Consider the following 15,301-nt stretch of genomic DNA (forward strand, 5'->3'; position numbering starts at 1 on the left):
CTGACATTTCAGTACATTAGAACTCACTCTGCCTCTTCTTACCTGAAAGGGGAAGACAGGAAGTGACACTTTGTAAATGTATATTTAGTTCAGTAACAAAAACTATCATCTTGGGGTATGCACCTTCAAGGCAGAAAACTGACAGAGGTTAAGACAGAACAGGGATTCACCCTCTTGTCAAACAGGGTCTAGAAAAGGATGCCCTGAAACACAACCACAGCAGCTATCTGGATTTGGGCCTTTAATCAAAGAAGGTCTACATTTTGTAAATGAAAAACCCTATCCCTTGATACGTTCCATGTTTTATGGATCCCTACCAAACTGTAGAATGCTGACCTTAACTACATGACTCCCTAGAGAACAGTTACATTTGTGGATTTCACTTCAAAGAATAAATTCAATTGGCCCTAAGTCCATGGCCAGGTTATTTTCTGTTTTAGGAGGGGAGGTTTATTGTTTTAACTTCTATTTCATCTTTTCCCACTATAAAAGTGTTTGAAATTCCTGAGAAAACTTAGGTACATTCCAAGATTTTAACCTCCTGACCTCTCCATTCTGATGGCCTCTGTTTTCCGAAGCTTCTCTTCCCAAGTTTCGTTCAGCTCAGCGATGATCTTCTCCGATTCCTAAGGAAGGAAGTGCACAAAGTAGAAGACGGTCTTACAGTTTAACATGAAACTAAGGCAAGCCTACAGTGCAAAAGCAGGACCCAGCCTCTTGTCTGTCTCCCTTAGCCCAAGCCTGTCTATCAAAAGCAATTCACTGAATTAGAGTTGTACGCTGTCCAGAAGGGTTTGTTTAGAGAAATTCCCGGTCTGGGCAGAAGGTGACTGCCACTTACACGAACACCCCCAGGCTAACTGCAGCCCACCTGGACAGCATAAATTTCTTTGGGGAAAGAGCATGGCATCGCCAACCAAAGAAAGGTCCCAAGTACCACTGACCAACCAGGAATGGGAACATGAGCTGCTCACACACCTCGCAGCCCCAGTTTCAGTTTTGAAGAACCTTCACCTCAACTCCTCAGGGAACCCAGGAATCAGACAACAGCCGTCAAGCTACTCTTGCTCTGTGCTTTGCAATGAATGCTTTCTTCCAGCACGTCGGCACCAGTGACTGGCTTTCTGCACGTGAGCTGAGCAGGTCTATAGCACACCTCCAACTAGTCTGGGGTGCTGTCCAACAACAAACATACCACATTTGGGAAGGAAAGCAGAAAGCAGATTACAACCTTTCCAGATAGGAGGCAGAATCTAATGACATCAGGGTTTTTTTCTCCTCCTTTTTCAATGTGTAAGGTAGAATTATACAGACCTAGGCCTGAAACTCAATCAACCCCAGCCATAAAAATCTTCTCTGGCCGGCGCCGCGGCTCACTAGGCTAATCCTCCGCCTAGCGGCGCCGGCACACCGGGTTCTAGTCCCAGTCAGGGCGCCGGATTCTGTCCCGGTTGCCCCTCTTCCAGGCCAGCTCTCTGCTGTGGCCTGGGAGTGCAGTGGAGGATGGCCCAGGTGCTTGGGCCCTGCACCCCACGGGAGACCAGGAAAAGCACCTGGCTCCTGGCTCCTGCCATCAGATCAGCGCAGTGCGCCGGCCGCAGCGTGCCGGCCACGGCGGCCATTGGAGGGTGAACCAATGGCAAAAGGAAGACCTTTCTCTCTGTCTCTCTCTCTCACTGTCCACTCTGCCTGTCCAAAAAAAAAAAAAAAAAAAAAAAAAAATCTTCTCTGTACTAATGAACACACCTTAAGAGTGAGTCAGTGCAATCTTACCAAGGAGGCAGGCACCAATGCCAGCGCACTTGGTAAAGTGATAAGTGTAAATACACAACCCATCAAAAACATAGGTATGTGTTGATGAGATTTCACAAATAAGACCAGTGTAAGCAACTAATGAAGGACAGAATTAAAAGGGAGAGAATGATCCTGCGGGGGAAGCAGGACACACAGCAGACTCATAGAATGGCAGCACTCCTGCCTCAGAATCAACCCTTGGGACATTCGGATCTGGCTAAAATGTCCATGAGAGTCTCACAGGCATGGAAAGCCATGACATGGTGGCAAAAGCCAATCTAAATGAAAGATCCTGGTGAACAAGACCCCAGCAGAAGGATCAGGCCATCAAGGAGAGAGGCGCCTTTCTCTGAAGGGAGGAAGGAACCTACACTGTGATACGGCCTTGACTAAACAAATTCAGAGTCAGTGAACTCAAGGGCCTTCCATAGCCTAGACAGCTCATAGCAAGTGTCTCGGGTGATTGCTGACGTCATAAATAAGAGTGCCAATTGTTAAATCAACAACAGGAGTCACTGGGTACATGCTCCCCACGTAGGATCTCTGTCCTTAATGTGTTTAACTATGAAACTCAAAAACAACACTACTAGTCGAACAATACCCTGTACCTTGTGCAGTTGTGTGAGTGCAGCCTGTTGAAATCCCTGCTTAGTATATACTAAGTTGATCTTCAGTATATGAAGGTAATTGAAAATGAAACTCGATGAAGGGCGGGATGGGAGAGGGAGTAGGAGAGGGGAGGGCCATGGGAGGGAGGGAGGTTGGGGGGGAAGCCACAACAATACAAAAGCTGCACTTTGTAAATTCACATTTATTAAATAAAAAAATAACTATATAACAAACAAAAAAAAAAAAAGAAAAAGAAAAAAAAGAACTTAATACTTTACCCTTTTAGTATTTTTTATGTTCTACTTAACAACTATTGGTTGAACTCTGTAATTAATACACAATTACTCTTAAGTGTTTAATTAATGCTATAACTAGTACTCAAATAGTATTTTACACTTTGTGTTTCTGTGTGGGTGCAAACTGCTGAAATCTTTACTTAATATATGCTAAATTGATCTTCTGCATATAAAGATAATTGAAAATTAATCTTGATGTGAGTGGAAGGGGAGAGGGGAGTGTTGTGGGTGGGAGGGAAGTTATGGGGGGGGGAAGCTATTGTAATCCATAAGCTGTACTTTGGAAATTTATGTTCATTAATTAAAATATATATAAAAAAGAGTGAGTCGGTGCAGGAGAGGGAAGGGTAACAGTGTTCTGTCAGGTAGGAAGATAGAGATTAGACATGGGTGTGTGAGGGGCCCAAGGAAAACGAAGCACCCGTGGAAAGAACGTGGCAGCCTCTCAAGCACACTTTGGAAGCAGCCCCGTATTTTGCACTACAAAGTCCTGCCATACCCCAATAACTTTACAGGTGGTCCCAGCCTTCCCTCCGAGGAAGGCGCCACAGGAGAATCCTCTCTGCCCAGGTCAAATGGGCTGCCCAGCCTGATTACATTGGGTAATAAAACTTTCACATAGGAGAATCCTCTCTTTGCCTAGTGCCAGTTGGACTACCCAGTATGACAAACCTGAGTATTAAACCTTAGAAGGAATTTTACCTATTTTGCACCCAGCAAGCTCTTTGCCTAGAAGAGGGTGAGCAGGAATAAGGAGAAACGGCCAGAAGAACTGGATCCCATTCCCTTGTAAGTCCCAGTTGGAACACAGACTGTGCTCAGCCCTTTCCAGAGACGCCTGCCTGCTCCTTCGGGTATATTCCAGCCCTCAGCTCTCTGCGAAGATGCCCACCTGGCCTGTTGGGTGTACTCCCTCCATCATACTATGTATCCTTGCTTACCCTGTCTCAACGTAAACTAGGCTCTCCCAGATTCGTCTGCAGAGGTGTCCGCCCACTCTGAAGGATGCCCTACCCCATTAAACCTCGCTACCTCGCTCACCACTCCTTTCTGTCTCCCATCTGAATCTTCTCTTGCAAAGCCGGGAACCTCTAGCTCCTCCCATCTCTGATGACAGTATTAGCATCCCACAAGGCAAGACACCTTTGCTGACAACCACTTCTGTTTATAAATAAAGTCTCCAAAGGCACTCACGCTTTTGTTTAAAACTTCACTATAACATCCGGAGAATAACCCAACAGCCACCAAAAGCTAAAACTGACCCATCACTTGTGAGTGCTTACACTGTATAAACGTAGGGACTGTGGCATGCTTTCTCTTCTCCAGAAGCTACTTTATACCAGGGAAAGAGAAGTAATTGATGATTTGTTAATTCAATAATTATATCATTCCCAGTATTCGACAAGCTTGGTTCTAGAAAACTGGGGAAAAGCAGGGAACAAAAATCCCTGCCTTCTTATATATTTTAATTAAATTAATTTATGGGGGGGGGTGTGTGTGGAGAAATATCCCAAATGCTGGTCCATTCTCCAAATGTCCCGGGCTGAGCCAAGGTGCAAGCTGGGACTGTAATTCAGGTCTCCCATTTACTGGAGCCATCACTGCTGCTTCCCAGGGCCTGGATTAGCAGGAAGCCAAGTCAAGAGCTGGAGCCAGGAATTTAAACCAAGCACTGTGATGTGGGAGTGGATGTCTTAAGTCCCACACTAAATGCCCGCTCCTTGGATTTACATACTAGTAAGGAGACTGAGATGATTTTAATTAGTGTCAGTCCATGATGAACACTCTAGACAAAATAAAGCAAGACGCTGGCGCTGCGGCTCACTTGGCTAATCCTCCTCCTGCAGCGCCGGTACTCCAGGTTCTAGTCCCAGTCGGGGCGCAGGTTCTGTCCCAGTTGCTCCTCTTCCAGTCCAACTATCTGCTGTGGCCCAGGAAGGCAGTAAGGATGGCCCAAGTGCTTGGGCCCTGCACCCGCATGGGGGACCAGGAGGAAGTACCTGGCTCTTGGCTTCGGATTGGCGCAGCGCGCCAGCAATAACAGCCATTTGAGGGGTGAACCAACGGAAGGAAGACCTTTCTCTCTGTCTCTCACTATCTAACTCTGCCTGTCAAAAAAAAAAAATTAAAAAATAAAGCAAGGGAGGGAAAGCATGCAGGGAAAACGACAGGAGAGGGAGAAATTTAAAGCAAGGCTGGTTGCAGCCAATTGGGGAGTGAACCAGTGGATGGAAGATCTCTCTCGCTCTCTCTGCTTCTGTCTCTCTGTAACTCTGCCTCTCAAACAAATAAATAAAACTTAAAAAAAAAAAAAAAAACAGAGCAAGGCTGTGAGGAGAGGCTTCATAGATTAGGTTATATGTGAGCAGAGAACAAGGGATAGAAGGAGTTGCCGTGTGGGCGTCTGGGTGGAGGAACAGGTAGGAAAGTACCTGGAGTTCTCTAGGACAAGCCTGTGGCTAGCAGTATGAATGAGGCCTGAGAATGGGGGTGGCAGCAAATTACAACAAAAGCCTGAGGTAAACGTCAGAGCCCAAGTGCTCACAGGTGTCTCATGGTGAGTGAATGGGGTAAGTGATGAGCGCACAGAGGAATGAAGGACTGTGCAAAGGGAGGAGGCGGCAATGCTAGTCATGGAGACCAAACCAGGCCGTCAGCCGATGCATGACGGTGATGTCAGCACTGTGGTTCGTGAGAAGTCTGAGAGCTCACAGGGTGGTTCACTGCCTGATTCACTACTACATGACTCTGGGATCCCCACACTTCATTACCGACACAGAAGAAAGGTGTAAATACGTCTAGAACAGCAAAAATCCTGGGATGTCAGCATTCTGTTTTCTGGAACCCTTGGGCTTCCAGAATAATGCTATAATTGAATGTCAATTCAAAATAAAAAATACGTCAAAGGCAAGAGAAAATGTGAAAACCTCAAGAGTAAAGAATCAAGGCAGATCTTACTAAAGTGATCAGTTTAATTCATAGCTGATCATAAAGATAGGATTAAGTGTCAAAAGGATTACATAAATAAGACCAAATGTCTGCTAATAAATAGATAGAATTAAAAAGGAGAGAATGATCCAACAAGGGAAGCGGACCACACAGCAGGCTCATAGAATGACAAATGCCCTAAACAGCACTCTGGCCTCAGAATCAGCCCTTAAGGCATTCGGAGCTGGCTAAAAAGCCCATGAGAGCATTTCAGGCATGGAAAGCCAAGACACTGTGGCAAAAAATGACTTACATGAAAAGATCTTTGTGAGTGAGACCTTGGTGGAAAGAAGGGGCCATCAAAGAAGGAGGTACCTTTCTCTGAAGGGAGTAGAAAACTTCCAATTTGATTATGGCTCAGTCTAAATAATGTCGGAGTTTGTGGACCCAAGAGGCTTCCATAGCCTTGGAAGTTCATGACAACAGCCTCGGGTGATTACTGATGTCATAAATAACAATGTCAATTGTTAAATCAACAACAGGAGTCACCGTGCACTTGCTCCCCATGTAGGACCTCTGTCCTTAATGAGTCGTACTATGAGAATAAAGGGTAAAACTTGTCTTCAAACAGTATTTTATACTCCGTGTGTCTGTGTGGGTGCAAATGGTTGAAATCTTTACCTAGCATAAAGTTGATCTTCTGTATATAAAGATAATTAAAAATGAACCTTAATGAAGAATGGGATGGGAGAGAGTAGGAGGTAAAATGGTTTGGGGGTGGGAGGGCAGGTATGGGGGAAGAACTGCTATAATCCAAAAGTTGTACTTATGAAATTTATATTTATTAAATAAAAGCTTTCTACAAAAAAAGAATCAAGGCAGAAGCTGCAAAAGTAAAGAAGTACAGGAGTCAGAGGAACAGCATGATTTAAAAATAAAAAATTAAAGAACAACTAGCGAAGCTAGGCACAGAGCAACCCTGACAAAGGTTAGAATAGCAATGTAGGAGGTACTTTTCAGAAAAGAAAAGAGCCTGATCAAAGTGGAGCAGCTAGGACAAGTCTGTAGTGGAGGTGGGAGGGTGAGAAGACCGACCTGAGTTGGTTCTCATTCGCTCTCAGACTATACAGAGGCTGAAAGGCTACAACAGCTACCTGACGGCATCTTGATACAGTCCCCACGTGAGAATGATTACCACACAGTGCACACACCACCACAAAGCCAAGGAGGAACCAACATGTGCCATGCTAGAGGGCCAGCAACCAAGACAAACCCATCCAAATCCAGCAAAGAGAAGACCTGTTGATCACATGATCACAGTGCAGCTATACAGCACCACAAAAGTTATTCAAACAGCAGCCTCAGAGTTAAATGTTCTGCATCTGATGTTACATGGGCACACAGAAGACAAGCACTGAAACTATAACCTACGTGATTTTAAAGTTTACTAAGGGTACCTGGAAGGCAGTGTTGTGGCACAGCCAGTACTGTTTGCAACACCAGCATCCAATACTGGAATGCCAGTTCAAGTCCCAGCTGCTCCCTGCTAATGTGCCTAGGAAAGTAGTGAAAGATGGCCCAAGTACTTAAGCCCCTACCACCCACATGGAAAATCCAGATGGAGTTCCAGGTTCCTGGCTTCAGCTGGGTCCAGCCTCAGTTATTGCAACCATTTGGGAAGTGAACCAGAAGAGTAAAAATTCTCTTTCTGTTGCTCTTTCAAATAAATAAATGGATTTTTCTTTTTCAAAAGACACCTGAGTAAAAACCTTTACAATCTCAAAGAGAAGACTTTGGAAACAAAGGAACAAGGCAATTGGATACATCTGACCAAATGAGAGCACCTAGACTAGAACTTCTCATAGTGCGGTCCACAAACCACCTACTGTGGTTATGGAATACAAACTGAGCCCTGAGATATTTTTAAAAATATCTTTTCCCTGGCTGGTTACCTTCAAAAAGGATCACTTCTGAACTGAGGTTTCTGACCACATCCTGTTTTAGGGCAGCTGTAAACCTCACCCTAGGAAAGCAAAGTCACTGTCTCAGAATCCTCTCACCATCTTGCTGCCAACTCGAGTGTGACCTCGAGTTTCACTTAACACCTAGAGGGTGAGTCAGAACATGACCTCTTTGTAGACGAGAGACTCAGAGTGACCTGAGAAAGGCCTGACTTCTCTTCTCCGTTTTTTTCCCTTTTGTGAAGAAGCATGTATTTAGGATCTGCCAGCTGAACGCAGTCTAGATGGTCCTCATCAGGAGCCAGACGACACAGGCCTTCTGTCGGGTCTGATCGGGTGCTGACCTTGGCCCCGTCATTGTCACAGAGTTTCTGCACAGCTTGTTGGATCTGGTGGACACAAGTGTTGTTGTCTTCTATCTTCTGCAGCCTCAGTGGTCAGGGGGAACTTGATGATGGCAGAGTGGTCACGCTTGTTCCTCCTAGGGCCGCTCTTCCAATGGTATTTGGGCTGCCATCAGTGGGTAGTGCCTTGGCTGCTGGAACGTGGGTGATGGATGGATCTTCTTTCATTTGGGTGTGGCTGTGGTGACTTTTCAGTGCTGCCTTCTTGGCATTCAAAGCCTTTCTTCGGCTTTGGCTTTGGGAGGGGCAGGAGCTTCCTTCTTCACCTTCGGCGCCATCTTGGTGAAAAAGACAACTTCTATTTTTCATGACAGATTCTGGCTACAATTTTTATGTTGTCTAGAAAGTTACTTTATAAAACTTTGAGGAAAGTTTAGAAAAAAATGATAACTGAGTGGCTTACTATCAAAATCTTAGTTCTGGAAAAAGCCTGAGAAACAATTTATTCCAGAACTGCCCTAGAGATCAGGAAACTGAGGGCCAGAGAGGCCATGCAACTCCTAAGCCAGGTCCAGAGCTAGGTTCCTGACTATGCTGATCTTTTTTAAATTAAGGCAGAATCAACCAATTTCAAGTTGAGTTGTCTACAAAACAGATTCCATCAATTGAGCAAAAATGAAGGAATTCTGTCTTCAAGCCAAATAACAGACTTAATATTAAAAAAAAAAAAAAGAAAGAAAGAAAAAGAAAAGGAGAGGGAGACAGAAAGAGAAAGAGGTGATGGTAGCCTAGCATCTAAGACACTGATTCAGATGCCTGTGTGTTGGGGCCAGCACTGTGGCATAGGCGGGTAAAGCTGCCCCTATGTTCGTGTCCTGGCTGCTCCACTTCTGATCCAGCTCTCTGCTGTGGCCTGGGAAAGCAGTGGAAGAGGCCCAAGTCCTTGGGCCCTGCACCTGTGCAAGAGACCCATAAGAAGCTTCAGGCTCCAGGGCCGGCAGAGTGGCTCACTTGGTTAATCTTCCACCTGCAGCGCCGGCACCCCAAGTTCTAGTCCCGGTTGGGGCGCTGGTTCTCTCCCGGTTGCTCCTCTTCCGGGCCAGCTCTCTGCTGTGGCCCGGGAGTGCAGTGGAGGATGGCTCAAGTGCTTGGGCCCTGCACCCACATGGGAGACCAGGAGGAAGCACCTGGCTTCAGATCAGCACAGCTTCAGCTGCTGCAGCTGGAGAATGAACCAGCGGATAGGAGACCTCTCTCTCTCTGCCTCTCAGTGGAACTCTGACTTTCAAATAAACAAATAAATCTTAAAAAAAAAAAAAAATAATGCCAGTATCTGAGGCCAGCGTTGTGGCACAGCAGTTAAAACAACCACCTGCGACACCAGCATCCTACACGACTGCTAGTTCACATCCCAGCATGGCTTGGGAAAAGCTTCGGAGGAAGGCCCAACTGTTTGAGGCCCTACAACCCAGGTGGGAGGCCTGGATGAGGCTCCTGGCTTCAGCCTGGCTCAGCCACAGTTGATTCAGCCATCTGGTGAGTGAAACAGCCTACAGATGCTATCTTCTTTCTCTGTAGCTCTGACTTTCAGATATATAAATACACAGAAAGAAGGCAGGCAGGCAGCCAGCCCATTTCCCACATCAGACCTGGGCTCATCTGCTCCAGCTCCTGACCCCACCTTCCTGCTAATGCAGACTCTGAGAAGCAGTGGCGATGGCTCACGCAACTGGGTTCCTGCCACTCACAAGAGCGACCTGGATTGAGTTCCCAGCTCTGGTCACATCCAGCCCAGGCCATTAGGGCATCAGAGACATGAACTAGCAAATGGGATCTCTCGCTATCTCTCAAATAAATAAAATCTCATCAAAAAATAGAGAAGCCAACAGGAAGACAACATTTAGTCTCGGAGTTATCAATGCATTCCGCAGGGAGCACCATCAATGCACTTCAGGGCTGCTCATGACCCACTCTAAGGACTGAAGACGAAACTGAAATGGGGATTCATGGTTCAGAAAGGAGTTGAAGAGACGGTCTTTAATCTTCCTGCAGGTACTACCCTTTAAAATAAATTCCAGAAAGCAGAGGGACATCAAGAGCATTTTTTAAAAAACAAATATTTTTAAAAAGATTTATTTATTTGAAAGGCAGAGTTATAGAGAAAGCGAGAAGAGATAGAGGGAGAGATCTTCCCATCTGCTGATTCATTCCCCAAATGGCCATAATGGCCGGGGCTGGGTCAGGCAAAAGCCAGGAGCCTGGAGCTTCTTCTGGGTCTCCCACACAGATACATGGGCCCAAGCACTTGGGCCATCTTCTGCTGCTTTCCCAAGCACATTAACAGGGAGCTGGATCAGAAGTGGAGAAGTCAGGACTTGAACTGGTGCCCATATTGAATGCTGGTGCTGCAGGCCACAGCATAACCTGCTATGCCCACAGTGCTGCCCTCAGGAACGTTGCTATAAACTCCAAAGACTGCCTGGCCATGGTGTCATTCACTTTTGGTTTCACGTCATGTCTGTCTGTACCACTAGTTATCTGTACAGCACTGGTTGATAAATTATGTTTGTATAGCTAACCAATTTCATCTCCTCTTGATGATTCAGTTAAGGAGGTAGAGAAATCCACAGAATGGGGGCCAGCACTGTGGTGTAATAGGTTAAGCCACTGTCTGCCACGCCAGCATCCTAAAAGGGTGCTGGTTCAAGTCCCGGCTGTTCCACTTCTAATACAGCTCCCTGCGTATGTGCTTGGAAAAGCAGCAGAAGATGGCCCAAGTCCTCGGGCTCCTGCCCTATGTGGAAGACCTGTGGGAAGCTCCTGGCTCCTAGCTTTGATGTGGCCCAGCCCTGGCCATTGCAGCCATTTGGGGAGTGAAACAGTGGATGGAAGATCTCTCCCTCTCTCTCTCTGCAATTCTGCCTTTCAAATAAATAAAAAATAAATCTTTAAAAAAAAAGAAATGCAGAGAATGAGTAAAAAATCTGACAGCATTTTATAAAGTTCCTAGGGAAATGGAATTTAAAGATAAGTTTATTTGGGTACAAGAGGGGACTGGTGTTGTGGCACAGCAAATTTAGCTGCCATCAGTGACACCAGCATCCCATATGGGTGCCAGTTCGAGTCTCAGCTGCTCCACTTCCGATCCAGCTTCCTACTGGTGTGCCTAGAAAAGCAGTGGAGGGTGGCCCAGGCACTTGGGCCCCCGTACCCACCTGGGAGACCTGGAGGTAGCTCCTGTCTCCAGCCTGGCCCTGCCCTGGCTGTTGGGGCCATTTGGGGACTGAACCAGCAGATGGAGGATTTCTCTCTCTAGCTTTCAAATAAACAAATAAATCTTAAAAAAAAAAGAAATTTTTGAAATCTATGCCATTTTTTCATAATATGAATTTTCCATAGAACTTTGTCAAGACTCCTCATATTTCCATGAAAATTAGTTTAAGTTGCGATACTTAAAAAGTTAGACACTTACTACATGGAACATTCCCCAAAGCCATCAGATGATAAAGGTTTTACTGTACTGAACATGCACACTTCACATGTGCATTCCAAGTGTGGGGCCTTGGGCTGCTTAGCACGCATTTGCTCTCGCTTGCTTTTGCAGTGGATATTTGTGGATATTTATAGACTAAGCCTAAGCAATGGCACTCACAGTACTGACTCGGATGCCAGACTCCTGCACACAGTGCCGAGATCTGCATGTTTAAAATCTTATTGAACAGGAACACAAATAAGGATACAGACATTGCAACTCAGTTTGAGTTGTGACTTAAAACTGAAAGCGATTATATATCACTCTTTTACCATATCAAGACATTTATGAATCTCTTGCATATGCAATTGGCCTTTCAATGAGCAATAACATCCTGTGTAAAAGCAACAGTCTACCAACTAATCTTTTCTTAAATCAAAATTAAAAAGCAGCAAAGGGAAATAAATGTTAAGAAGATGAATTATCTTTATTGCCTTTTTTTGTAATAGCTTTCCCTGCAGTATCTTTAAGGAACCCACCTCCTGGCATTTTCAAGCATTTCTACTGTACAGCCACTACCCTGTACTGTGGATACAAGTTGTTACCTTCCTGCAGCATTAAAACCAAGGTCTGCCTGAATGTAATTCCCACCATACACAAGGTTGCTCTGAACACAAACAGTAAAGAAGCTACTTTCTTTCTAGACTAAAGCTAGGGAAAATGGAAGGTTTCATTTATGCAGGCTTAAGGAGAACTAAAGCAGAGGAATTTATTTTCTGACTGAAGTAATTCATTTTGGGAGCACACACGGGCAGGTTAAGTTGCTGCTGGAGACAACGTGCATCCCGTATCAAATGCCTGGTTTGAGGCCCAGCTACTCTGCTTCTGATCTAGCTCCTTGCTAGATCTCCTGAGAGACAGCAGAAGATGGCTCAAGTACTTGGATTCTTGTCACCCACATGGGAGACCCAAAATGCTTTCAAGGCTCCTGGCTTTGGCCTGGCCCAGCCCTGAGTGTTGGAGGCATTTGGAGAATGAACCAGCAGATGAAGAAACTCTCTCTTCCCCATTCCCCTTTCCGTGTCTCTCTGCATTTCAAATAAAAATGAACTAAAAATTAAAAAAAAAAAGTAACTTTGTTTTGCTTTAATGTGAAACAGGGAGTTTAGGGAGGAATTCCCTGAGTAAAGACAGTGTACGCCTAGAAATGATCTGGAAGGCACTGGGTGACTTAAGTCTTGAAAACAGTTCATGGTTAATGTCTTGACTCCTGATACTCAATATTGTTTTCAGTTGGCCCAACTTGGCTATTCGGGAGAAATTCCTCCTTTATGCCCAGATGAATGTCAAAGGAAGGGGTAATCTCCTTTGTGCACTGAGCCTTTAAATAAGCAAATAGTAAGATTCAAAATCCTCAAAGGTGGAGGACATTTTATACTAGGTTCTCAGTAAGCTGGAGGTTTTACTTCCCATTCTCACTCTGGCTCCAAGGAGAGCCCTGCTTGCCCAATCACACAGCCCTGACACTGTGCATGAGAGAGCGTGGATGAGGCTGTCCTTCTCCCACTTCAAAGTCAGTTTTGTCCAGCAGAAAGTCACCCTGCAACCTGCAACATTTACCAGATTCCTCACGCCCTCCCCCACTGCCCCAGGTTTCAGAACTTCACCCACTTTCCATGAACATGTTCTGCAGGAAGAAATAGATTATTTTTATTTTTGAAGTGAGTAAAATGCTAGAGGAAAAGGTAGGATAATTTCTTTCTTTTTCTTTAAAAGGTAGGATAATTAATGAAGGAAAAGCAGAAGTCCATTTACATAACATCTTTTTCAGCCTCACCTGAAAATCAAAGCGAAAGCATCTGCTATCTCCAGCTCCCAGCCTTAATTAACTTTTAGTGCTGTCGAGGTTCAGCAAGTCCTTCCACCCCGGTCAGCGTGGCGCAGCTCTCAGCCGCCCTCAGCAGTGGTCACAGGGACACTGGCTGAGCGAGTGCGAAGGGCACTGCCGGCCGGCAGCATGGCTGCGGCTTCCTGCTCCTGAGAAACCTTCTCTGCCCTCCTTGCCCCCCCTGCCCCCGCACTCCAGAATACAAAAGCCGGACACTGTGCACTGAACTACCTCCTGGAGGGGACGAGTAGAGAAAGAAAAATATTTTCTTCAAAGCAGATGCTGCTGCCACTGTCATCAGGACCCCTGGCAGCCTGTCTCAGAACTGCAGGTGACAACTGTCTGCTCTCACTGCCGTCACTGAGAAGGGAGGAGGCTGAGTGAAGACTTCGCTGCTCCCCTCATGCTCATGGAGCGAGACAAGCAAGATCCTGACAGAGCCTGACACAGGCTAGCAAAATCCTTTAGCTGCAAGCCGGGTGTCCTGGGGGGCATCCACGAGAAACTCAGGCCCCGAGAGCCCGTGGGCACCAGCACAGGAGGGGAAAGCCTTCCTCCACAGCACATCTTCCGAAGATGTACTTTTATGTCTATCTGAATAAACTACTCAAATGTTCAAATTGTCTTTCGATTACTTATAAAGTTTACTAACAGAAAAATTGTTCTATACAAAATTCTACCTTCAAATGAAACCAAATGTTCCTAATTTGGTAAAGTATTTCATTTCCAACTAAATTTCTAACTTAATAATTTCATTGTGACTTAATTAAATTGCAAAGCAGACAATTCTGCTTTCAGGACATTTTAAGAGTTGGAAATTTCTCTAGATGCTAAGTCAAAATTTCAGTGGCTTTTCGTCCTAGCTCTGTCTTGTGCAGATACACACAACACCTTGCATTCAGTTTGGACGACTACTTACCTTTAGACGCTCAATGGCTTCCTCTCCTCCAGGTGTAGACATGATCCTCTCCTGAATACTGGTCACAGATGCTAAGCCCACCTGACTATTGAGTGAGCAGGAAGATGGAGATGAAGTAAGGGACCCCATGGATGCTGTGGAGAAATTGCCAGGACGTTGATTCTCAGAGGCTAGCAAGTACCTATGCTTATTGTTCTGAAAATCTTTGAGATCTGGGAGATAGAAAGAAGGGAAGGCAGAGAAAGCGGAAAAGAGGGAAGGGAGCAGAGGAAGGAAAAAAAGACAGGAAGGACACCAGTGTAAGAAAGGAGAGCATCAAAGCGCCAAGACACAGACGTTATAATACGAAGACAAGTTATAATATTCTAGATGGCAGTTCTGAAACGTGTCTCTCTTTAGGACTGGCATCCTAGAGGTTAAGAACCACTTCTGAATTTAGCAACTAAAAAATTCCAGTGTAGGTTAACACTGTATTTGGTAGAGAGTAGCAAGAGCCTCAAAAGATACTGCTCAGGAACTCTCCCTCCACAGCCAGACTACATTCCTTCCACTCTTGGTACTGTTCCGGGTCTACAATGCCTTAAATTCCAGTAGTTTGTTGTCACAGAAAGAGGGAGATGATGATCATTTCTATAACAACTATCAACAATAATACAGGTTGTCCTGGTCTAGTGCTTTATGGAATTTAACAAAAATTCCCAAAAAAAGTTACAGTTAAAACAGAAATATGAGTACATAGTTATGTCCTTTGTAAAGCAACATTTCAATGTGCAAAATGGATTCCTAAAATACACTTTAAATAAAAGGAGAGGTAATGGTAGAAATGATAGGAATTTTGTGTAAGACCTGGTAAAGAACTCAGGATTGAGTTATCACCTCAACAGGGAAGAACAATTAGTGAATTAACCAGTTTTGGGGTAGTTTCCATTCATGTACTACAGGAAAAAAAAAAAAAAGGCTGATTATTTACTAACTTAAATAAGTCCTTATTGTTGCCTAACAGTACAATCAGGAGTCACTGGTAAGTCTGCTTCCCAGTATGATATCCAAGTTTTATGAGCGGATCTTCATTTAGTAAAGTCTCTTACAG

The 15,301-nt window shown here is 45.0% G+C and overlaps 1 protein-coding gene across 22 annotated transcripts in view; it reads right to left on the reverse strand.

Moving 5' to 3' along the window:
* Positions 1 to 15,301, reverse strand: part of KIF1B (kinesin family member 1B) — a 174,757-nt gene that overhangs the window by 88,039 nt on the left and 71,417 nt on the right. For 13 of the 22 annotated variants that reach the window (XM_089301499.1, XM_089301493.1, XM_089301492.1 and 10 more), the window contains 2 exons: positions 14,212 to 14,345; positions 547 to 626 (listed from right to left, as the gene is read on the reverse strand). In XM_089301499.1, coding sequence (XP_089157625.1) covers positions 547 to 626; positions 14,212 to 14,345 — 214 coding nt within the window. Of the gene's footprint in view, positions 1 to 546; positions 627 to 14,211; positions 14,424 to 15,301 lie in introns of all 22 variants that reach the window. The other 9 variants (XM_089301498.1, XM_089301490.1, XM_089301497.1 and 6 more) reach the window with 1 other exon arrangement.

Source organism: Oryctolagus cuniculus, chromosome 7 (assembly GCF_051225735.1).
Source record: "Oryctolagus cuniculus isolate XC-2025 breed Fujian yellow rabbit chromosome 7, ASM5122573v1, whole genome shotgun sequence".
Taxonomy (NCBI): domain Eukaryota; kingdom Metazoa; phylum Chordata; class Mammalia; order Lagomorpha; family Leporidae; genus Oryctolagus; species Oryctolagus cuniculus.